Source organism: Bufo bufo, chromosome 2, assembly GCF_905171765.1.
Source record: "Bufo bufo chromosome 2, aBufBuf1.1, whole genome shotgun sequence".
In the NCBI taxonomy this organism is placed as follows: domain Eukaryota; kingdom Metazoa; phylum Chordata; class Amphibia; order Anura; family Bufonidae; genus Bufo; species Bufo bufo.
This window is the reverse complement of record NC_053390.1, coordinates 436,278,868-436,305,189: the sequence shown is the minus strand read 5'-3', so window position 1 is coordinate 436,305,189 and position 26,322 is coordinate 436,278,868. Positions and strand designations below refer to the sequence as shown.

At 44.7% G+C, this 26,322-nt stretch overlaps 1 protein-coding gene across 7 annotated transcripts in view; it reads right to left on the bottom strand.

The window, feature by feature from the left end:
- C2H19orf44 (chromosome 2 C19orf44 homolog) overlaps positions 1-16,342 on the bottom strand; it is a 62,912-nt gene extending 46,570 nt beyond the window's left edge. Inside the window, exons 1-6 of one of the 7 annotated variants that reach the window (XM_040417437.1) lie at positions 16,223-16,341; positions 15,983-16,057; positions 15,201-15,314; positions 10,673-10,986; positions 10,202-10,493; positions 8,142-8,493 (exon numbers count right to left, since the gene is read on the bottom strand). In XM_040417437.1, the coding sequence (XP_040273371.1) occupies positions 8,142-8,493; positions 10,202-10,493; positions 10,673-10,986; positions 15,201-15,305 (1,063 nt within the window). In that variant the 5' untranslated portion in view covers positions 15,306-15,314; positions 15,983-16,057; positions 16,223-16,341. Of the gene's footprint in view, positions 1-8,141; positions 8,494-10,201; positions 10,494-10,672; positions 10,987-15,200; positions 15,337-15,982; positions 16,086-16,222 lie in introns of all 7 variants that reach the window. The other 6 variants (XM_040417439.1, XM_040417443.1, XM_040417438.1 and 3 more) reach the window with 6 other exon arrangements.
- Between the last annotated feature and the right edge of the window lie 9,980 nt (positions 16,343-26,322).

The window sequence follows — 26,322 nt, the reverse complement described above, 5'->3', positions numbered from 1 at the left end:
TTCGCCGTACCGGTCTTCAGTCGGCGCAGGCGCACTGATAGGACGACTCTTGCTCGGCCGCTCCTTCCTCAGTGCGCCTGGTGTAGATGTGACGTCATCGGCGCAGGCGCATTGAGGAAGGAGCGGCCGAGCGAGCGTCCTCCTCCTCCTCTCAGTGCGCCTGCGCCGACCGCAGTATAAGTAGAATTTAAGTAGCCAAAAAATAAAAAATGACTGTAGGGGGGTGACAGAAGCCCTTTAACCCTTGCTTTGTTACTGGAAAAAATGGATTAAAAAGGGAAAATCTGCCAAAAAAGTGAAATTCGGAAATTTAATCTACATTGTCCTTTAATTCTTGTGGAACACCTGAAGGGTTAATAAAGTTTGTAAAATCAGTTTTGAATACCTTGAGGGGTGTAGTTTCCAAAATGGGGCCATTTATGGGTGGTTTCTATTATGTAAGCCTCACAAAGTGACTTCAGACCTGAACTGATAATAGATATGATGTATACAGAGCAGCACGGTACCTTTCAACTTGAAAATTCAGGAATGCATCAGCCAGTCAAACTCCCCTGACCCTTGGGGGTTACAGCGATGAATAATATACAAAATATGACGGCAGCATCTCCAATCCAATAAGGCTTTATTCACACGGTGCATTAAACAGTACACACGGTCCAGATACAGCAACGTTTCGGCTACGTAGTAGCCTTTGTCAAGCTAACTCAGAAGTGTTAGATAGGGGTATATAAAGTGCATACAATCCCTCCTCCTATACCCATCAACGATTAAAATGTCTAATTATACATTAGTAAAATCTGTGTTGAAAGTGTTCACCAATACCTCTTGTGCAGCTAAACAGCCTCATTATCCATAGGCCTCATGCACACGACTGTTGTTTGGGTCCGCATCCGAGCCGCAGTTTTTGCGGCTCGGGTGCGACCCATTCACTTCAATGGGACCGCAAAAGATGCAGACAGAACTCTGTGTGCTGTCCGCATCCGTTGCTCCGTTCCGTGGCCCCGCAAAAAAAATATAGCATGTCCTATTCTTGTCCGTTTTGCAGACAAAAATAGACATTTCTACAATGGGCCGCCCGTTCCGTAAATTGCGGAAGGCACATGGGCGGCTTCTGTTTTTTGCGGACCGCAAAAAACGGAACGGTCGTGTACATAAGGCCATAGCCAATCAGTGAACATATATTACCTTAAAAGATGGATGCAGCTGGACACCCCATCGCGTCGCAAGAGAACTCTGCTTGGCGTTCTAAGAATCTTACTGCGCATATTCAGCACAGATGTTGGATCACAGGCGTCCGGCCAATCACATGGCTAGGTTCGTACCACGTGTCATCAGGCACTGTGACGTAACCATGCCATGTGATCTTCAACAGATCACATGGCTATATACATCCCGCCCATGTGATACCTCCAGAAGTCATGACGTAGCGCTGACATGTGATCTCATATCAGTCACATGACCGCGCTAGCTCCGTCCCCATACTACCGCCCACATTAGACTCAAGGCATCCAACATAACCATGGGAACCAAATGCCCCCCAAAAGTTGTGTCGAGTCCACATAAGTGCTGGATATTCAATTGCAGATATTCGTCAGGTCTTATCCCCAAACTGATTCAAATATATACCGCGATGTATAAAGGTTCCAGATGTATTCCAGCTTTTATCTAGCTTACGTGGAGCCATAGATGAGGCCCTGTTGGGCGGTATCATAGATGAGGAGTTGGGTGACTATTTGAGGGTAGAACACCCCATCACCCCTTTGTTATATACACTTCCCAAGATCCCCAAAAATTTGAATGACCCCCGGTTAGACCCATTGTATCGGGGAGGGGCTCAATATTCAGCACCATAGCCATCTTCCTTGACCGACTGCTGCGTGTCTATGCCACTAGTGCACCATCCTACATCAGGGACACAAGCCATTTTCTTCTAAAATTAAGCGAGATTGTGTTACCGGAATGTTTTTATTTTGTGAGCTTTGATGTAGTCTCACTTTATACATCTATTGAGCATGATCAGGGTTTGAAAGCTGTGGATGTGGCGCTATTCGTGCAGGATTCTCTCCGACCGATGCACGGTTTGTCCTCCAACTCCTGGAGGTGGTCCTCAGGAGGAATTATTTCCTCTTTGGTGACGCCTTCTATCAGCAGAAGTGAGGTACGGCCATGGGGTCCTATGCTAACATCTTTATGGCGGAGGTGGAGGACAGGCTGGTGTACTGGTCACCATTTAAGGAGAGCATCCTGTGCTGGTGGTGTTTTGATTTGGTGTAGCACATTGGAGGAATTGGAGGGGTTCCATCAATACCTCAATGCAGGGGTACCTGGGCTACAATTTACTGAGACAGTGTCATGTGAACAGTTGCAGTTTTAAGATGTGATGGTTTATGCTGAAGGAGGCCAGATCAGGACCGACATATATCAGAAACCCACAGATAAAAACAATCTATTGAGGTTCAATAGTTGTCATCCAAAAACGGATGATAGAGTCACTCCCTTGGAGTCAATTACTCCGGGTGAGGGGGATTGTGTCTGATGAACAACTGTCTAGCTCAAGGATTGAAGAAATGTGTACTAAATTTAAGGCTAGAGGTTATCCACAATTGTAGAACACGGAAGAGAGTAATTCAAACAGCTAGGAAAACCATTTTAATGGGTAATTCTAGGAGGAGACACACATATGATTCCCTTTGTGTCTACATATGGTACACATAGTGGCCCAATAGCACGTATTATAAGAAAGGAATGGCATATACTGCAGAGGGGTTTGCCCCAGGTGAAGGAATTTCAGACACAACCAGTAATGGCGTATAAGAGACAACCTAATCTACGTGATAAGTTGGTGAAATCGGATGTGGGAAGTATGAAGGTAGAAGAACAACGATATCTGGCTCCACGTAAGCTAGGTAATTTTCCATGTTTGGGATGCTATAACTGTAGTAACATGATCAAAGGGAATACCTTTAGACATCCATACACTGGCGGGGTATTTAAGATGAACGGTTTTTATACCTGTAGATCAAGATATGTGGTATATATGATACAGTGCCCATGTAGCCCTATTTACATTGGAGAGACTACTATGGAGATCAGGGAAAGAATTAACTAACAGAAGAGTACTATTAGGAAAAAGAATATGGATAAACCAGTGGCAAAACATTTTGTAGAAAGTGGTCATTCCATCAATTAATTAAGATTTTGTACAGGGGGAATAGTAGCCAGGACACGAATGGAATATTAGATATTTTAAAAAACTTTTATGTATCTCTATATGCTTCCACCGGCTTTAGTTCTGAGGAGGCTCTTAATGAATTCCTAGGGGAGGCACAGCTATCGAGGCTGTCAGAGGAGGATAGAGTAAGGCTGGAAGAACCGATTTCACTGGAGGAACTGGAGGCTGCGCTTGGGGGTATGGCGAATGGTAAGGCGCCTGGAGCTGATGGCCTCCCAGTAGAGGTGTATAAAAAGCTGCAAGGGATATTACTTCCTGAATTACTTAAGGTGCTTGAGCACTCATTGGAGGCAGGTTCGTTACCACATTCGATGCAGGAAGCTATAATTGTGGTTATACCTAAACCTGGGAAGGATCCTAAAATACCGGATTCTTACAGACCAATTTCGCTCCTCACGGCTGATGTTAAGCTCCTGGCGAAGGTGTTGGCAAACAGGCTGTCCAAAGTAATTCTGACTATAGTACACCCAGACCAGACGGGTTTTATGCCTGGGAAATCGACGGCTATTAATCTCCGTAGGCTGTATGCTAGTTTAAATATCCCGGCGGATAACTGTGGAGACAGGGCCCTGCTTGCTCTTGACGCCGCCAAGGCGTTCGATAGTGTGGAATGGAGCTACTTGTGGGGGGTCTTGAAAACTATGGGTTTTGGAGCGCGGTTCATTCAGTGGGTAAAAGGTCCTATACTCTAGCCCTAAGGCGAGAATTAGAGCTAACGGAGGGTTGTCAGATTGTTTTGCTCTTGCCAGGGGCACCAGACAGGGATGCCTATTGTCGCCCTTATTGTTTGCTCTCGCAATAGAGCCGCTCGCGGCGCATATCCGCTTATCAACAAATATAGAGGGGTTTAGATACGGTGGGCTGCACAATAAAGTGGCTATGTACGCTGATGACACTCTGCTTTTTATGGGCGATACTGGTGCGTCCCTGGATGTGGCCATGGCATTGATTGACAGATTTGGTGGCTTCTCTGGACTTCGGATAAATTGGCAAAAATCCTCTTTGATGCCAATAGATGGGCAGGCCCTGTCAGGCAGACAAGTAGATAGCCTGGTGCCTTGGGTGGATAAATTTAAATATCTGGGACTATATATAACACCGAGACTATCGGATTTTGAGGACCTTAATCTGTCCCCATTGCTGGCTACTTTCAGGCTTAAAGTGAGATCATGGTGTAGACTCTTTCTTTCGGTGGTAGGTAGAGTTAACCTTTTAAAAATGGTTATGATGCCCCAGTTGCTTTATGTACTGAATAATGCTCCCGTATGGATCCCCCTGGATAGAAGAAAATTCATTCTATATTTAGGGATCTTACTTGGAAATATGGGCAGGCTAGGATTAAACTGGAGACATTGCAATATCCTAAGTTGGAAGGGGGCCTGGCTGTCCCTAATGCATGGATTTATTTTCTGGCTTCCCAATGTCAGCATTTCAAGGGATGGATTGATTTACAAGCTCCGGATATGACTGGGCAGATATTGCAGCATTGGTTGGGCAGTCGGGACCTCATGGGCATTCTGGAAGGCTCAGGAATGCATGCTGGGAGGGAAAAACTCCCTCTTATTGAACTTATGAAAAAAGTTTGGGCAAAGGTGAAGCAGCTAAGAGGTGTAGGTGGAATCAGTGAACTTTCCCCTATTGGAAAGAATCATCTGTTGCCCGAATTTTTTGCCATACCAGGACATAGGAACTGGGAAACTTATGGAGTGACGAGATTGGCCAATTAATTGAGGACAAGATATGCAAGTCATTTCAAAACCTTCAGCAGGAATTTAATATTCCTAGGGGGTGGTTCTATAAATATCTCCAAATGAGCGCATGCCCTTGAGGTCACACTGCGGAAAGGATGTGAGATAGCTCAAATGGAGGTGGTTCATAAGCTTGTTCTCCCGACAGGGGGAGGAAAAAGAGGGCTGATATCACAGGTGTATGCTCTTTTACTGGAAAAATTCCTGGAGGGGTTTCCGCTCTCAAGAATGAAAAAATGGGAGGCTGATGTGGGGGTTATGTCTAAAGATAAGTGGGAAGATATATTGGAAGGGGTCCCCAAAGTGTCCTTGAGCGAACAGGGCAAACTGTCCCAACTATTTATTATACATAGAGTGTACAAAACACTGGTGTTTCTAAAAAAGGTTGGAGTAAGAATGGATGACAAGTGTCCAAAGTGTATGGAAGAGGGTGCGGATTTGTTACATATGCTGTGGTCTTGTCCAGTAATTGGTAATTATTGGGAGGATGTAAGAAATATGATTAATAGCAGAATGACATTGAGAATTCAAAAAGACCCTAAGGTGTGTATATTGGGATATGTGTCTGAGATTGGAGGGACTGAATCGGTCAAGGTAGCTGTGGGGAGGTTGCTATGTGGCCAGGAAACTGGTGGCTATGAGGTGGATCCAGGGAAGTCCGCCTACACTGGGTGAGTTTGAACGAAAGGTGCATGACATGATGATACTAGAAAAAGGGGTGTATGTGAAGAGAGGGTGTCCTCAAAAGTTTGATAAAATGTGGAGTCATTGGTTCTCTCATACCCACGTGGTTATATAGGCTCGTGAAGGTCAAGACTAGTTGTCAGGGAGGGGGGGTGTTAGGGCGGGTTTAGATATTTATAATTCTTTGTTTCAAACATTTGTTTTAACATGTGTACACGTTATGTACCGATACTGGATAAAACTGTGTGTTGATATTTGTACGGTTACTGTTGTACTCTGACTCCACATGGTGGATAAAGCAAGAAAATACAACGTATAGATTTTTGTAATACTCTGTATTTATTGATTCAATAAAAACGATTTGATTTAAAAAAAAAAAAATTAAGATTTTGTGTGATTGATGCAGTAGGGACATTGAGAAGGGGTGGAGATAGGAAGGCATTACTAAGAAAAAAGGAATTAAAATGGATCTTCACGTTGAAAGCATTACAGCCGTATGGATTGAATATAGATTCTAATGTAAGTGGTATTAAATTATGGATATCGATCATCAGAATGTAGAATAACGGCTTTGTTATCTTGAAGTTCTTTTTAATGTGTCTTTTCTATTTTTGTATTTTATAGATAAAAGCTGGAATGCATCTGGAACCTTTATACATCGCGGTATATATTTGAATCAGTTGGGGATAAGACCTGACGAATATCTGCAATTGAATATCCAGCACTTACCGTATGTGGACTCAACAAAACTTTTGGGGGGCACATGTCAGCGCTTTGTCATGACCTCTGGAGGTATCACATGGGCGGGATGTATAGAGCCATGTGATCTGTTGAAGATTACATGGCATGGTTACATCACAGTGCCTGATGACACGTGGTACGAACCTAGCCATGTGATTGGCCGGACGCCTGTGATCCAACATCTGTGCTGAATATGCGCAGTAGGATTCTTAGAATGCCAAGCAGAGTTCTCTTGCGACGCGATGGGGTGTCCAGCTGCATCCATCTTTTAAAGGGTTTCTATCACTTCGTTTCACCTATTTAGCTTTCAGACACTAGCGATCCGCTAGTGTCTGCTCTATCTAACCATCCTAATATAAGAGCTTATTGTCCTGCCGTTTAGCTAAAAAAATAACTTATATAGATATGCAAATGAGCCTCTAGGTGCTATGGGGGCGTTATTAGCACCTAGAGGCTCCGTCTACCTTAACAAACTGCCGCCGCCCAGCGCGTCCCTCCAGCCCGCCCATCTCCTCCGGAATGCGATGCTCCTCGTATTCGGCGCATGCGCAGTGAATGTCTGATCGCTTCCCTGCTCAGACATCTCCACTGCGCCTGTTCCTCGGAGCACTATGACGTCAACGGCGCAGGCGCAGTGGAGATGTCTGAGCAGGGAAGCGATCAGACATTCACTGCGCATGCGCAGAACAGAGACGCGCACGGAGAGGATCGCTTCAGCTGGAGATGGGCGGGCTGGAGGGACGCGCTGGGCGGCGGCAGTTTTGTTAAGGTAGACGGAGCCTCTAGGTGCTAATCACGCCCCCATAGCACCTAGAGGCTCATTTGCATATCTATATAAGTTATTTTTTTAGCTAAACGGCAGGACAATAAACTCTTATATTAGGATGGTTAGATAAAGCAGACACTAGCGGATCGCTAGTGTCTGAAAGCTAAATAGGTGAAACGAAGTGATAGAAACCCTTTAAGGTAACATATGTTCACTGATTGGCTATGGATGATGACGCTATTTAGCTGCACAAGAGGTATTGGTGAATACTTCAAACACAGATATTACTAATGTATAATTAGACATTTTAATCGTTGATGGGTATAGGAGGAGGGATTGTATGCACTTTATATACCCCTATCTAACACTTCTGAGTTAGCTTGACAAAGGCTACTATGTAGCCGAAAAGTTGCTGTATCTGAACCGTGTGTACTGTTTAATGCACCGTGCGTGAATAAAGCCTTATTGGATTGGAGATGCTGCCGTCACTGAACTGGTCCTTAAAAAATGGGTTTTGGAAATTTTCTGAAAAATTTCAAGATTTGCTTCTAAGCCTTCTAACATCCCAAATAAAGAAAATTTAATTTACAAAATGATCCAAACATGAAGTAGACATATGGGAAATGTAAAGTAATAACTATTCGAGGAGGTATCACTATCGGATTTAAAAGAAGAGCAATTGAAATTTAGAAAATTGCGATTTTTTTCAAATTTTTGGTAAATTTGGTATTTTTTTTTATAAATAAAAATGAAATATTTTGACTCAAATTTACCACTGTCATGAAGTACAATAAGTGGCGAGAAAACAATCTCAGAATGGCTTGGATAAGTAAAAGTGTTTTAAAGTTATCACCACATAAACTGACACGTCAGATTTCCCAAAAATGGCCTGGTCCTTAAGGTGAAAAATGTCGGGGTCCTGAAGGGGTTAAAATACCACATATAAAAAAGATAAAAAATGTAAACTTACCGTTGGAACTTGCACTACTAAGATCCTCAGATCTGAAGAAGAGCTCATCAAGGGATTTAATGTCACTCCTCTGGGACATAGGTGTTCGACTTCGCCTCCCTAGCCTTGTCCGTGGAGATGGACTGGTCAATGAGCTTCTTACAGATGGTGAGGGAGACCGAGATAAAAACCGAGTTAAGGAGTGCGGTCTTCTTGGAAACCTAGGGCTTCCATAACTAGAGGGTGATGGCGTTCTAGAAGTTAGGCGGGAAGGGGGACGACGAGGAGAAACAAATCCTAGAGCTGAAGGACTGCGACGAAGCTTTCTGCGAGGGGTTGATTTGCTGGGAGGTGATGGCGTCCTAGGAGGCTTCTAATATCAAATAAATAAAACATTTATAATTACTGTAAGAAACTGAGCTGTGCAGACTGGACATACACAACACTAATGGTATGTGCTAGAGCAAATGTGTGAAAATAAACTCGTGGACAAAAACTCAATACAGTTTAAAAAGTTCTCTTGCAATTCTTTGTCAGGAGAATTTCCACACAAATGAATCCTGAAGAAAAAAAATAAAAAAACAATAAACACATACCCAAATATTTTGTGCCACTTTGTGAAAAAGCCAAGTATTTTCCCATTCTGCTAACATTTTGTAATGCTTAAAGATTAATGTTTTTGGCTAAAAACCTGAAAGTTCAATAGAGAAATTATGGCAGTCTACATACCCAGATCTTTATATAATCACCAGAGATGACTGAATAATCCAAAAAAATATCAGCCATTCAGATGCTAACAAAAATCTGAGTCAGAGTCAACAAATGGCCTTATTAGGCATGCAAGCTCCTCATCTTCTCTTTAGTTGAAATAAATAGCCATCTAGATGGGATAATCAGAGCACATATCGTCTATTATTGGTAAGAGGGGTGATCACATGAAGAAAAGTTCCTGCTTCAGCCCACAGGAGTTATTGAAAAGATATATAGAAAGAGACATGACAATAACCTGCTATAATCTTTGTGGTGGTAGTCCACCCTTCTTCCTCTCCTTTCCCTTCCAGATATATACAAATATAAAATTAACGTTTTTCTCCTGCTTCTTGACTTCAAACTAATTTTGCACCCAGATTTTTGAAGCTACAGCTTTGTCTCATATCTTTCGAAACGATTGTGGGCTTTAATATGCTACCACTATATATAAGCTCGAGTCATTATATTCTAGTCGCAGGCATGTTAAAGAGATTGTCTGGCTTCAGGCAGAAACCTGACAACCCTCAGAATCCACCTGCAGTATGGAAACGATAAGTACTTACCTGACAGATCGTGCACCACCGCCGTTCTTCCAACTGGATTCTATTTAAAAGACGTCAGCGGTGACATCATGTTGTCATGTGACCAGTGCTGTCAATCACTGTCCTCTGGTTGACCCGATGAGACTAGTTATTGGCTGCAGGGGTCACATTTTGTCGACCACCACTGCAGCTGGGTTAATACAGACACATATGGAGGGGGGGGGGGGGTGAGTAGATGAGTGCTTGCTCATCTAATCAACTCTCTGGTTGGACAGGAAGGGGCCGTAGCCATCCATCACGACAAATTTATCTTCATTTATGCTAGTTTTCTGGTGCATATGAAGCCAGAAATGTATTTCTGTTTAGGCGCATGGGTTGTCAAAGGATGCGCCTAATTTACGACAAGGCCTGCGCCTTTTCATAAATTAGGTGCATCCTTCGGTGGTGCAGAGGTATCAAGACTGGCGGACTGAAGCTTTTCAGACTGGTGTACAGGGGCTTTTTGTGCCCATATTATGGGCGGACCTCCTGCAGTTTATCACAACCATAGGTATGGCGCTGTAACTCATTTTCTCAAGAACTGCAGAAAGTTCAGGTCTCCACAATATAGGAGATCATATAAACCCCTGGAAATGAGATGGGAAAAATAAATAAAGCCAGCCAAGGAGGAAACATGGACAATCACAATACATTGGTAAGTAGCGTATATTAACTTTATCTACATGATAAACGCCATTCGCCGACGTGAGACAACCCCTTTAACACAAACAGTAAAAGAATAAAGCTCACCGGAAGCATCTGCCATCTCTCATCATTTTCGGAGAATTCTACTGAGCTGCCAACAAGATGGAGCATTTCTTCTTCTTCACTTTCGATCGTTCCTGGCTTACTTTTTGCAGTTTTGTTGTGGACAACATGCCCACTGTTCTGTCTTGCATGTTCTGGCTCCATTATGTTAACTTTCTTTTTTAAAAATATTTTTTCTCGGGTGCTGAATTCACTGCTTGATCTATTAGAGAAAGGCCTTTCTTCAGAAGTCCTTAAGTCAGAGTCATTCTCAGAAATGTCTATCTGTGACTTTCTGTAAAAGTAAAGTCAGGACATAGCAAAATGCATATAAGCCAAAGAAATTATATATATATATATATATATATATATATATATATATATATATATGATCCCCCCCAAAAAAACAAAAAAGAATAAATGGAAAATAAAAAAAGAACTACATGTTAACAAAGAAAGCAAAGCAATCTGCACCTTAACTGATGTCTGTACTCAATTTCTGCCAATCTTCTCAGGGCTGCACTGGTTGGCATCTTTGACTGGACAGGCTGGGGATGGGCGGGCATCTTGGCCTCAGTTGTGACTATAGCATTTTTCTTGACATCATTACTAGATGGTGTTTTCTTCTTTAGAAACCGACTATGTGTTCCCGATAATTGCTGAGGACTAGCAGTTGCTCTGTACTTTTCACTATCTTGTTCTTCAGCTGACGAGTCGCTCAGGTCAGAAACAGGTGGCTGGGAGAGTTTTAAAGCACTTGTCTTCTTGCTAAGTGCATGCATATATTCCTAAAATGCAAAATAGATAGATAGACAGACAGATGACCTTCCCGTAGGATAGGTAATGAACATCAGATCAGTGGGTGTCTGACTCCTCGCACCCCACCAATCAGCTGTTTAAAGAGTCCTGGTGGGAGCTGTGGACTCTTCCTAGGTTAGAGATGTCACATTCATTGGTCACATGGCCTAGGCGCAGCTCAGTCCCACTCAAGGTAATACCAAGCACAGCTGCTATCCAATGGACAGGCACTTGGAAAAGCCCCTTAAAGGATGGGTTTCCACATTTCAGTCTTCCGATCAAGGTTTTGAAGACTAGATGTGGACCATAAAGGTAGAGAAAGTATTAAGGACATATAGGAGGTCATTTATCATACAGAAACACGCCTATATTAGGCTTATTTCTGGTGCAGATTGCGGCGCAAAGATTATTTGTGCTGCAATCTGCGACTTTTCCTAGCTCACGCCAGGTCTAAGAAAGTGGGCATGGATTGGGGGGGGGGGCTGGCAGGCCCGACTCATTCATCATTTTCTCTGCGTAGAAAATGGTCTACATGTAATAGAGCTAGGAAGCTGGCTTACATTTAGACTGGCGCTGGATTGGACAAAGTTATGTAGAGGCCTGCGTCTCTTAATAACCCCTATATCTGGCAGTGGATCTGAAGAGGTGATGAAGACTGGTGTCTAAAACGCCGGTCTTAATAAATGACACCCCTAGTGCCTCAGCCTTTTTTTTTTTTTTTTTTTTTTTAACCGACTCCTGGCAGCATGGTGTGAAGCACGAGGAGCTGAGCAGATTAATGTATATCATTTTATGGGGAAGGATTCAGTATAACCTGTATTTTATTCATTTATATTCCTGCTCATTCTGAGCTTTGCCATCAATGAGGCGGTCAGTGATTGGCAGCTCTCTCTGTATAAGGCCTCTTTCACACTACAGTATGTCGATTTCAGTGTTTTCCGTTCCGGTTCCGTTTTTCCATATGGCATATAGAGTATACAGTAATTACATAGAGAAAATTGGGCTGGGCATAACATTTTCAATAGATGGTTCCGCAGAAAACGGAACGGATACGGAAGACATACGGATGCATTTCCGTCTGCATTCCGTTTTTTTTGCGGACCCATTGACTTTAATGGAGCCACGGAACGTGATTTGCGGCCAAATATAGGACATGTTCTATCTTTCAACGGAAAAACGGAAACGGAATGCATACGGAGTACATTCCGTTTTTTTTTGCGGAACCATTGAAATGAATGGTTCCGTATACGGAACGCAAAAAACGTCCCACAAAACGAAAAAAAAAAACGGTAGTGTGAAAGAGGCCTAATTTGCAAATTGAGGGCCGCAATGCACGATCGCCGGCCGTAGGTCAGCCATATCGGATCGCGGACCCATTCACTTTAATGGGTCCGCGATCCGCCCGTTCCGCAAAAAGATAGGACAAGTACGGGACGCAAGCCCACGGAAGCACTCAGTAGTGCTTCCGAGGGGTCCCGTTCCGTGCGGCCGTTCCGCAATTCCGGATTTGCGGACCCATTGAAGTGAATGGGTCCGCATCCGTCATGCGGAATGCACACGGAACTGTGGCCGTGTATTGTGGCCCGCAATACGGCCACGGATCACACACGTTCGTGTGAACTTAGCCTAAAGGAAATACCAGTATGTCAGTAACTTTCTTGACTTCACAGTCCAGAATTAACAGGCAATTAATAGAATATTTTTAAATCACAATTTTATATTAAAACATATATTTTTTATAGTAGAGTTTTTTTTTTTACTTTTCTATTCCACTATCTAAATAAAAAAATGTATATAATCCTGCAATGTCCACACTGGTCATCAGGCTAAAATAGGTTTCATAAACATAATGGACAGCAAGGGACACAACTGGCTTCTATAGGAGATTTTTCTAGGCATGCAGGAGGGATGAGAAAAGCTGTGCTATCACCTATTGTGAGTTATATGGTGCCGCAAAACAAATAATTCCTCTTTCCTTACACTTAGAAGAGAATTACGTAGATACAGAAAGTTCAGATAAAACGCATCTCTTGCTTAACTACATCTCTCAATGCCTCTTTTAAAGTAGGAACTAGGGGAGAGATTTACCAAGGACTGGGGTTCTATGCCAGTCTTTGAAATCGCCTGCGCTACCAGAGGATGCAATTAATTTATGACAAGACACAGGCGCATCCTCCGGGTGTCCGTGCGCCAGAATAAAACCTATGGCAGCTTGGAGATGCTGTAGATTTCTGTCTTCATTTCTGCCTTAAAATATGCATAAATGAAGGTAAATTTAGCAGACCCCTGGCCCTGCTCACTCCCCACCCTGTTTTCAGAAAGTGGCGAGGACACCACATTTAAAAAGTCACAAAACAGGAGATTTGCTACTTTTTTCCACCAAAAAAAGAGACACAGGGAGATAATAATTCTCCCCCTAGGTCTTTGGCTATATGAGTCATGCATTTCGGACTTATTTGTATAAGAATAAGAAGTTTTAGTCCTAACTTTAGGGGCTGATCTCACTTTATGTGAGCTGTCCTTATTACTCTATATGCACATCCAGATCAAACACAATCTAGAATACTACCCCCAGAACAGTGACTTACGGCCTCCATGCCGTCCCCCAGCTCAGACATGATTACAGGACGACTACCTGCGGTAGTACACAGTACTGCTTTTAAATGCTTTCTTACTTGAAGATCTCAGATCATAGGGCAACATCCGCCTTCAATCTCTGCGACATCATTTCCTGCCCACACCCACTGACCGCAGGCATTAGCACAGTCACCTTAGACATGCCCCCCTGCTGACATCATCAGCCAGTGCTAAACCAATCAGATAGCGGAGGGCTGCAATCTATACTAGAAAGGTAGCAGGAGCCCGCAGCCAAAAATACTGCCCAGCTCTAACAGTCACCAAATGACACCATCCAGGCCACACTGCCTCATCCACCCGGTAGGCATAAAACAATCACCACCGCCCCTTGACTGCCTTCACAGGAACGACCCCAAAGCTACTGTTTGTTGTGAGCTAGACCTCTCCCCAACTGGAAGGGACAGGAAGACACTGAAGAGGAGCCAGAACTGGGTCAAATGTATTCTTCCTCTCCCTACTAGGTTGGAGGAGGGTCATCTCAGTCTAGTGCCATTGTGGAGGATGATAAGGAGAATACAGGTTAGGCCTCATGCACACGACAGTGTTTTTTCACTGTCAGTGATTTGGCTTCAGTGGTCCGTGTCCGATTTTGCTTCAGTTGTGTTTCCTTGAGTCTTCCTTTTTTTTTGTCTGACAGGGGAAAAAAAATAAAAAAGTGTAATTTTATTGCACCAAGGTCTTGTAGAAAAAAAACAAACACGGACGCGGACACGGATAACATACCAGTTGTGTATCCGTTTTTTTTGACGGACCCATTGACTTGAATGGGTCCGTCCTCCGTTTTCCACTGACAAGAATAGGACAGGTTATATTTTTTTGACGGACTGGAATCACGGACGCGGAGAAAAAACGGAGGACTATCAGTTTTTTTTCACAGCTCCACAGAAATGAATGGGACCTCCGCTAAACTGAAAAATGACGGAACAAACGCGGATGCACACAATGGTCGTGTGCATGAGGCCTTATCCTGAAACTCTTACTACAAATCTATATATCAATCTACTCAGCTCCTCCTGTTCTATTACACGCTGCCTGCAGACTGCACTGCATTTATTATGGTGACAGGTTCCCTTTAAATTAGGAAATTACTTGGATCCCAAAAAGAGGGGGAAATCCAAGTCTCTCCTTCTCTTTAGGATCCATCTCTGAGCTGAGCTAAAGACTCAAACAGACTAACGTAAGAGCTCCGTGCCAGTGCTGTGGACCGCAATGCATGGCACCAGCCGTGTGCACTCCATGGTGCAGATGCGGATCCACTGACTTGAATGGGTCCACGATCTGCAAAATTCATCAAAATATAGGATATGTACTTTCTTCTGAGGTTCAGAGGCACAGACCAGAATTCCCATAGAAGTGCTTCCAATCCGGGCCTCTGTTCCTCAAAAGATAGGAAATGTCCTTGCAGATCGCAGAGCCATTCAAGTCATTGGGCCCTTTGTGGTCTGCAATACGGGCATGGAGCCCTTACGGTCGTGTGAATGGGGCCTAAATGAAAGGAAAAAAATAAAATAAAACAGAAACTAAATACAGGAATAAATGAATAAAACAGAAGAAGCAGCACACAGACCTGTAACTCATCTGCAGCATCTTTGGGTCTTACAGGAACTCTTTGACCAGCAAGCTGGGACTGGGCTCGAGCCAGGGCTGAGCTTCTCATACCACTTCTCGCCATTCTGTCCTGCTGAAGAAAAGTTGATCGCTACCTTTCAAGAAAACAGAGGTACTCTGAGGATATTGCTCGACATTGTAGTTCATTAGTGCTATGTGCAAGCAACCTGTGACTAGAACATAAGAAACGTAGGGGAGTCGACTAATAGTGCGACAAAGTCAGGATACAACTTTGATGGGAATAAGTCGCACTAGATGAGTAGACCTTTTCATGGACACACTGGGGCAGATTTATCAAAACTGGTGTAAAGTAGAACTGGCTTAGTTACCCATAGCAACCAGATTCCACCTTTCATTTTCCAAAGGAGCTTTGAAAAATGAAAGGAGGAATCTGATGGGTTGCTATGGGCAAGTAAGCCGGTTTCCCTCTGCACGAGTTCTGATAGATGTACTCCACCGTTTCTGGACATTTTGCATAAAAATTCACATCTAATGAAGATGAATCTCAGACCATTTACAAAAGAGATTCCTAAACCGAGGCCCAAGATGTGTGAAGTTCACACTACAGGTCCACATCTACACACGTCGGCCAAATTACATGAACATAAAGAGATTCGAGGACGCATATGCAGTTGAAGTAGGTCTCACAGAAAAATATTGACAATTAACATTTCTTGCATTAAAAAAAATAAAATAAAAGGGAAAAGAAAAGAAACTGCCCCGGCCTCTGGATGTAAATACCTGATGGGTGGCTACACCAGATCTCCTCCCAGAAGGCTCCTACACCACATGAGAAGACATCGGTAGGTGGGGGACCTGTCATAGATCACGGATTACATGCAAGCTAAAAAAAAAAGAAAGAAACAAGGCAATAAACATAGATGCAGTGGAGGAACCTTGTCTGTAGCAGAAGCCATATGTTGCCCCCACAGCAGCATGAAGCATTCGAGCTCAGACCTTCAATGAACAGAATGTCCTTACCACGTCTGGTATCCAGAGAGCCCCTCGGTCTCACGTGCGGGGTACCCGTGCACCTAGGCTTGCCCCTATCACTAGATTTCCGCAGGACGCCATGCTCCTGTCTACCATGGCAACTTGCGCAGCCGCAGTCCACATCTGCACGCCCATTGGACAGAGCTACGCTTGGTGATTGTGTTCCAAGCCTCGTTTGCGTTTAACGTCGGAGATGCTGAGAAGCGTCTGAAAGTCGCTGTGAGCTCTGTCACCGGTGTGTGTAGTCTGGGGACCATGATGTCACATTTCACTGTTCGCCTAGTGGCCTCTCGGAAGTGTGTGAAGAATCGTTTTCGGGGTCTAGAAAGCCGACCCCTACTGCATGTCAGGCAAATTATCCATAGAAACGTTTTCTGAAATGTAAATAAAAAAATAAAAAACTCTTGGCAAACGTGATATCATCACTTCAATGGAAAGTGTCCACCAACACACATCCATTACCACCTGGAAGGAGGTAGGGTTGCCACTAGTGTTGAGTGAACTTGTGTTTTCAAGTTTAGCGTCCAAGGTTCGGGTTATCTAAGAATTCCGTTACAGATTCCGCTACCAGGGACCATAATGGAATGGATTTCTATTATGATGGAATGCCTCATATAGGCTACCGTGGTACATGCCGTCATAGTCCGTGGTAGCAGAATCCATAACGGAATTCTTAGATAACCCAAACTTGAAACACAAGTTCGCTCATCCCTACTCGCCACCTTTCCCAACAAAAAATACTAGCCAAGTTAAGCCACACCCGAAAGGGGTGCCATAATGTGGCTCCCAGTATTAATGCCTCCAGTAATAGTAATGCCCCCATTATCACCCCCCAGAATTAATACTGCCCCCATTAGCACCCCCCAGAATTAATACTGCCCCATTAGCACCCCTCAGAATTAATACTGCCCCATTAGCACCCCCTAGAATTAATACTGCCCCATTAGTGGCCCCCTTTTCTTCTGCAAAGAAAAAAACCTCAGCTCCAGTAAACACTCGCTGCTGGCTGTAAGTTCAGACAGGACCTGCGCTCCAGCTTGATGACGTCTCACAGGTCCTGAGCTTCCAGTCAATGCTATGAAACGTCATCACGCTGGAGCGCAGGTCCTGTCTGAACTTACAGCCAGCAGTGAGTGGTTACTGGAGCTGAGGTTTTTTTTGTTAGTTTTTTTCATTTCTTAATTCAAGTGGGGGAGGGGCAGGAGTTAAAGGCTGTACTAATGAGTGCTCCACAATGGAAGCGCTCATTAGTAACAGTCTAAATAGAAAAATACCAGAAGTTCTAAAAAAAAAATATAAACTACCAGCACCGGCAGGGGCACTAAAATACCGGCTTGGTTATTGAGATACCGGCCAGGTGGAAACCCTAGAAGGAGGGGACCAGACACACTGATTTATCAAAATTAGTGAAAAGGAAAACTGGCTTAGTTGCCCACAGCAACAATAGTTGCCAATTGTCCCGAATTTGGCGGAACTGTCGCTGATTTTCAGAGAACGTCCCAGCAAATTCACCCTGTCCTGGGCTGAAACATGGGTGGGGCTAACTTAAATCCTGCCCATAAGTGGATGTTCCCAGGGGTGGGCTTAGATGTTCCGATTTTACCGACTGAAACGGTAACTATGAGCAGCCAATCAGATTCCATCTTTCATTCTTCATAACTCAGAAAAATGAAGGTGGAATCTGGTTGCTATGGGCGACTAAGTCAGTTTTCCTTTACACCAGTTTTGATAAATATCCCCTTACAGTTTGTCACCATCCCCAAAAAAAAAAAATAGTGGGCAAGTTTCTATGATTAAAAAGGAGTGTGACTTTAAGGGCTCGTTCACAGGACCGTATGGCTTTTTCAGTGTTTTGCGGGCCGTTTTTAACGGATCAGTTTTTCCATTTTTTGTTTCAGTAGTGTTTCCAGTTCCGTTCCGTTTTTCCATATAGCATATACAGTATACAGTAATTACATAGAAAAAATTGGGCTGGGCATAACATTTTCAATAGATGGTTCCGCAAAAACGGAACGGATACGGAAGACATACGGATGCATTTCCGTATGTGTTCCGGTTTTTTTGCGGACCCATTGACTTGAATGGAGCCACGGAACGTCATTTGCGGGCAATAATAGGACATGTTCTATCTTTGAACGGAACGGAAATACGGAAACAGAATGCATACGGAGTACATTCCATTTTTTTTTTTTTGCGGAACCATTGAAATGAATGGTTCTGTATACGGAACTCAAAAAATGGCCCATATACAGAACGCAAAAAACGTTTGTGTGAACGAGCCCTAAGGATGTGGCTTAACACAGGGTGTCATATTTTTTTTAAATAAAATTATTTTTTACTATCATATTTAATACGAGCCAAAATAATGCACCAGCCTCATGTACGAATAGGTGTGAATGAGCAGTTATGGAGACGCATATAACCTCAAAGCCAGAAAAAATACATCCCCTCCAGCTATTTCACTGCTGCCCCTGAACTGTGCGGCCCTGTGCAGGAGCCCAGTTTGCCCTGGTTTGTCATACTGGTTTGGTTTGTAAAGCTAATTGAAAGTGATCGCTTCTAGAGACTCCATCTTGTCTTCTCTAAATATGTAAAGAATTGTAATAACCTCTCACCCACGCACTGTTTCAAGTTCACCCGCTGTGAGTTAAGTTTCGCTTATCTGTCCCAGGACAGATTCTGGGAATCCCCCAGAACTAGAACAAACGTTCTTGCCTTATTCAGGGTCATTCGGCACAACTGCGTACATTCTTATATGTGACTGATTAAGGCTACGTCTACACGACGACATTTGTCGCGCGACAATTTTTATAATGGCAGTCTATGGTGTCGCACTGCAACATGCAACATGCTGCGACTGCGACGCAACAGTCGCAGAAAATCCATTCGAGATGGATTTTTCTGCGACTGTTGCAGTCGCAGCATGTTGCATGTTGCAGTGCGACACCATAGACTGCCATTATAAAAATTGTTGCGCGACATTAGTGCAAGAAAATGTTGCGCTACAAATGTTGCAGTGTAGTTGTGCCCTATCTGTCGCGCGACAAATGTCGTCGTGTAGACGTAGCCTAAAACCTATTATTTTTGCTTACTGCACGTCCACATACCATATAAGGATGTTCCGGTAGTATGTGTATGAGCACCAATGTTTATCTTTATGATTGGTTTAACGCTGTTGTTATGCAAACTTTTCTACTGCCTATATAAGGCCAAGCTATAGCATAATAAAGTTAGAGTATTTCTCAGTGATACCTGTGTGTGTGTCATGTTATTGTCGACTGAGAAATATCTCTCCTGACGTCAGTGACATCAAACCAAGGTGGTCGTAGAGGTCCAGAAAGGTCCAAATCCTTTCAGAGACAGTGGGGCACATTTAGGCCGAGTTCACACGAACGTGTGTGACCCGTGCCTGTGCTGCGGCCCGCAAATAGCGGGCCGCAATGCATGATCGCCGGCCGTAGGTCAGCCGCATCGGATCGCGAACCCATTCACTTTAATGGGTCCGCGATCCGCCCATTCCGCTAAAAGATAGGACATGTTCTATCTTTTTGCGGAATGGAAGTACGGGACGTAACCCCACGGAAGCACTCCGTAGTGCTCCCAAGGGGTCCCGTCCCGTGCGGCCGTTCCGCGATTCCGGATTTGCGGACCCATTGAAGTGAATGGGTCCGCATCCGTGATTTGGAATGCACACGGCCACGTAATACGGCCACGGATCACACACGTTTGTGTGAACTTAGCCTTACTGAGGGACTTGCAACTATTTAAGGCGTAAAATAGTCACAAGTTTCCTTTTTTAACCTGCTGTGCAACCATATGTAGTTGCCCCACCAGTTTTACGTGACGGGGCTTCAGCCCCGGCAAATTTACTGACATTTACCCCCTGGAAACGGCCATAAATATTAGCGAAAAACCACGCCAGCCAGACGCAAGGATTTAATGCGTTTTGCACCCGCGTGATAAAAAAAACAGAATGTATACAAACAACATCCCTTAGCAACAATCCGTGAAAAACGCATTGCATCGGCACTTACTTGCGGATGCGATGCGATTTTTGCACAGCTCCATTCACTTCTATGGGGCCTGCGTTGCGTGAAAATCGCAGACTATAGAACATGCTGTGATTTTCACGCAACGCACAAGTGATGCGTGAAAACCAATGCACATGTACACAGCCCCATTGAAATGAATGGGTCCGGATTCCGTGCGGGCGCAATACGTTCGCATCACACATTGCACCCGCGCGGAATACTCGCTCGTGTGAAAGGGGCCTAAAATGGAAACTTTACTGATGACTGTGTGCTTGGTGCAAATAATCTGGCGCTGTGATCAGGACGCTGGTAAATGTATGGGTCATGGTGTCGATAAAAAAAAAGTCTGATTCGGCACAGAAAAGATTCGACGAGCAAGTGATCATCTTCTCACTCCTTTTCTGGAAAGAAGAAAAAAAAGACTCCCACATGTGACAATCAAAGAGAAAGTGTGTCTGACTAAGGCCTCATTTACATGACTGTGTTTTGTGATCCGTGGATCCACAAAACATGGATACCGGCCATATGCACGCCCCATCACGGTGTGGACTTCAATAGGTCTGTGGTTCACATGTTGTGGCAAAGTATAGGACATTACCTGTGTTTTGCAGCACGGACATGTCCTATGCCACATGCAGACCAAAGGACCCATTGAGGTCAGTGGACCACACTGTGACGAGGCGTACACACGGCCGGTATCTATGTTTTGCGGATCCGCAGTTCGAGGCCCACACGGTGGTCAGCACGGTTATGCCAATGCGATTTTTTTTTATGTTTTTCTACTGTTGCACAATAAAAACACTTTAACAATAGGTTATTGTCTGGCTCCATTCAAAGACCTAGAACATTTTTATGTCACTGGTGCGGTGTGAGCATGTTCTTTGTGGCATGAGGTGCAGTTTTCAGTGGTGCCAGTACATACGACATTCTGATCACTTTTTAATGCTTTTTTTTTTCAGCAGTGGAATAAACAAAGAAAAGCAATTTTGGCATTTTTGTAGTTTAACAGTGTTCACCATACTGGATACACAATATATAATTTTCTCTTTTTTCCTTAGGCCCCTTTCACACGAGCAAATTTTCCGCGCGGGTGCAATGCGTGACGTGAACGCATTGCACCCGCACTGAATCCGGACCCATTCATTTCTGAGGGGCTGTGCACATGAGCAGTGATTTTCACGCATCATTTGTGCTTTGCGGGAAAATTGCATGGGGCTGTGTGAAAATCGCAAGTGCGGATGCGGTGCAATTTTCACGCACGGTTGCTAGGAGACGATCGGGATGGGGACCCGATCATTATTATTTTCCCTTATAACATGGTTATATAAGGGAAAATAATAGCATTCTTAATACAGAATGCATAGTACAATAGGGCTGGAGAGGTTAAAAAAAATAAAAAATAATTAACTCACCTTAATCCACTTGATCGCGCAACCCGGCTTCTCTTCTGTCTTCTTCTTCTGTCTTCTTCTTTGCTGTGCACAGGAAAAGGACCTCTTCTGTCTTCTTCTTTGAGGAATAGGACCTTTGATGACGTCACTGCGCTCATCACATGGTCCGTCACATGAACCATCACCATGGTAAAAGATCATGTGATGGACCATGTGATGAGCGCAGTGACGTCATCAAAGGTCCTATTCCTCAAAGAAGAAGACAGAAGAGATGCCGGCTGCGCGAACAAGTGGATTAAGGTGAGTTAAAAATTTTAAATTTTTTTTAACCCCTCCAGCCCTATTGTACTTTGCATTCTGTATTCAGAATGCTATTATTTTCCCTTATAACCATGTTATAAGGGGAAATAATACAATCTACACAACCTTGAACCCAAACCTGAACTTCTGTGAAGAAGTTCGGGTCTGGGTACCACATTCAGTTTTTTATCACGCGCGTGCAAAACACATTGCACCCGTGCGATAAAAACTGAACAACGGAACACAATCACAGTCAAAACTGACTGCAATTGCGTACCTACTCGCACGGGTTTGCCGAAACGCATCTGGACCTTATCTGGACACGCTCGTCTGCAAGGGGCCTTAGGGTACTTTCACACTAGTGTTTTTCTTTTCCGGTATTAAGTTCCGTCACAGGGGCTCAATACCGGAAAAAAACTGATCAGTTTTATCCTAATTCATTCTGAATGGAGAGCTTTCCGATCAGGATGCATCAGTTCAGTCCCTGTTACGGTTTTTGGCCAGAGAAAATACCGCAGCATGCTGCAGTTTTCTCTCCAGCCAAAAATCCTGAACACATGCCGGATCCGGCATTAATTTCTATTGAAATGTATTAGTGCCGCATTGACGGATCCAATCTTCCGGTCAGAGCATGCGCAGACCTTTAAATCTGTGGAAAAATACAACGACAAAACATTTGTAAAGCGCTTTTCTCCCGTAGGACTCAAAGTGCATAAGCTTGTCTCAGATCGGTACATAGTGCTATGTACAGGGGGAAAAAAGTTATGTGATGGTAAGGCTCCATTCACACGTCCGTGGTCCGGCACCCCCATAGAAATGCCTATTCTTGTCCGCAAGCTGCAGACAAGAATAGGACATATTCTATACACATCCATTCCGTCCCCATAGAAAATGAATGGGTCCGCACCCGTTCCGCAAAATTTGCGGACGTGTGAATGGAGCCTAAATGCCAGGCTAAACAGGTGGCTTTTCAGTTTTGATATAAATGTGTCCAGGGTTGGAGCTGTCTTGATTGCGTTTGGCAGGGCATTCCACAAGATAGCGGCAGCATGACAGAAAGCTCTGGCTCCAAAGGTTTTTAGTTGAATTCTGGGGGTGGTCAAGTTATTGGATCCTTTTGATCTGAGGTTGTGTGAGGTGTGACGCAGATGCTACAAAACCTTCAGGTATCCAGGGCCTAGGTCGTGTAGGGATTTAAATGTTAGCATGCCAATTTTGAAAAGGATTCTCCATTTTATGGGTAACCAGTGTAGTGAGCAGTGTCCTGAGTGGCAGCATGTATATGATAAACAACAAAGGGGATAGGATTGAGCCCTGGGGCACACCAAAATAAATACCGGATCCGTTTTTCCGGATGACACCGGAGAGACTGATCCGGTATTTCAGTGCATTTGTCAATTTTATCACAGAGCACCACCTATTATAAAACATAGCCTTTATTGTATTTCGTATAAAAAACAACCCCACAAAAAACACAAAAAGAAAAAAAAGAACAACAGTGTACTTAGATAGATAGCATTAGATACGATGTGGACCAGGGTTCCTGAGTCCTCCAAGATACTGGAGGAGACTGTTCTTTAGGTAGGGTTGTAGCACTTGATTTGGTACCTGTCCCTAATGCTGACCCTATTCTAGACAATCCCTGCCTAAAGAACGGAATGGCCTCCCCGATAGGGGCGATCCCGTATTCAGGAACCTCCTGTATGCCCTGGGATGGCCCTGAGGATAGGTGACACAGGCAGAACCATATGGTATGCCCAATGTTAATGTATTGTGGCCTATTCTAGGTACACAAAAAATAATAAATGCTCAGTACACATAGTTGTTATAGTAGATTTTAAATAAATGCTGAGTACACAATAGTAGATATAAAATAAATGCTGAGTACACAATGTCGTTCTTCTAGATACAAAAATAATGATGCTCAGTACACACGGTTATCATTATAGATATCAAAATAAATGCTGAGTACATAGTATCATATATGCGATAGAAAATATAACTATCGTCCAATGGATGCCAAGTACACTGTTCGCCAGTTTAAATACAATGATATAGGTGCCTAAGCTATTGCAGTTGGCAACAGCAGTGGCGTACACACAATCCATGGGGCCCCGATGCAAAACTGATCCATGGGCATCCTCTCCGGCAGAAGTCGCGATCACTCTTCTGTCTTCCCGGACGGCGTTGCACTGCACTGTCACCTGACAGCGTGCAGCGTCAGGTCATAGTGTGAGCACTACATCCTGACGCTGTATGCACTCAGGACAGTGAGGGTAAGGGGCGGGCCGCGCGGAAACCCGGAGCACTGGGCCCTGGTTACATACAGCACTACTGCAGGGGCCAGGGGTCCGCAGGCGGCCGGGCCCCCTGGAGTGCTGGGCCCGGTCGCAACTGCGACCCCTGCATGTACGCGCCTGCTTCCCAGACAAAACCCCTTGCTGTGTCACAGCCCCGATCGGGTCACGCAGCACCCCGATCTGGGCAATATGGCCCCCCAATGTATTTAACCCTTTAGTGCTATTTGACGTGTATACTCGTCATGGAGCACTGCTACTTAGCGCTCCATGACGAGTATATACGTCATGGCATTAAACTGTCACCATGTCTGCAGACATGGTGACAGCGCTGAGACCCCGGCTGTTACACACAGCCAGGGATCTCAGCTAACTGGCCTGGGACCAAATAGGGCAGTCCCGGCTGGCGATCGCTCTGATTGGCTAGTCTGTACAGACTAGCCAATCACACGATCCTAATGCTGGCTGAAAGGTTCTGATCCCCACAGTCCGTGACTGTGGGATCAGAACCTTCTAAAAATTGTATATATAATATCCCCCCCCCCACGGTAGGCTCCAGCGCTCATTGTGCCCCCCTAATTTCAGGATGGCAACACTGCTGATCCCCCTTCCGCCCCGATCTGTTTCAGGATGGCCGAGCGTTAGCAGAGTGTCAGCATACAGCTGACACTCTGCTTGAAATGGCCGACATCGGTGCTAGCACCGATGTCAGCCGTATAACCTCTTCCATGCCGCGGTCCATAGGGACCGCTGTATGGAAAGGGTTAACAGGGAGGGAGCTCCCTTTCTCTCCCATCCCGCCGATGCGCTGTTGTGGCAGCGTCCTGATGGTTACCATGATAACCGGACACCTTCATAGGCTTCCAGATTGCCATGGTGTAGCTAAGCCTGATCAGGCTCATGCTAAAGGCAGGAGCCTGATCAGACTAAGTGTAAAGTCAAAATACACTGCAGTACACTGTATAGTGTAAAAAAGGTAAAATAAAAAAAATTCTAATAATCTAATTTCTTCTTATAGCCGCACATTTAGAATTGATTAAAAATTGAAAAAATAAAATATACTACGTACAGTATGTTTGATATCACCGCGTCCGTAACGACCTGATTTATGAAAGGGTCATGTTACTTTCCAGTCTCTCCAGCATGTGCAAGGTGCAGTTCCACCTGGTGGGCACTTTGCATATGAGGCGGTGAGCGGGAAGGCCGAAGTTACGCTGTAGAGCAGACAGCCGAGCGGTGGCAGGATGAGAACGCCGGAAGCACGCACAGACGACCCACACTTTACGCAGCAGCTCTGACATGTCGGGGTAGTTGTGAATGAATTTCTGCACCACCAAATTCAGCACATGCGCCAGGCAAGGGATGTGCGTCAAACCGGCTAGTCCCAGAGCTGCAACGAGATTTCGCCCATTATCGCACACCACCAGGCCGGGCTTGAGGCTCACTGGCAGCAACCACTCGTCGGTCTGTTGTTTTATACCCCGCCACAACTCCTGCGCGGTGTGGGGCCTGTCCCCCAAACACATCAGTTTCAGAACGGCCTGCTGACGTTTACCCCTGGCTGTGCTGAAGTTGGTGGTGAAGGTCTGTCGCTGACCGGATGAGGAGGTGATAGAAGAGGAGGAGGAAGTCGAGTAGGAAGAGGAGGCAACAGGAGGCAAAGAATGATGCCCTGCGATCCTTGGTGGCGGAAGGACGTGCGCCAAACAGCTCTACGCCTGGGGCCCAGCCGCCACTACATTTACCCAGTGTGCAGTTAGGGAGATATAGCGTCCCTGGCCGTGCTTACTGGTCCACGTATCTGTGGTTAGGTGGACCTTGACACAGATGGCGTTGCGCAGTGCACACTTGATTTTATCCGATACTTGGTTGTGCAGGGAGGGCACGGCTCTCCTGGAGAAGTAGTGGCGGCTGGGAACGACGTACTGTGGGACAGCAAGCGACATGAGCTGTTTGAAGCTGTCCGTCTCCACCAGCCTGAATGACAGCATTTCAAAGGCCAGTAGTTTAGAAATGCTGGCATTCAGGGCCAAGGATCGAGGGTGGCTAGGTGGGAATTTACGCTTTCT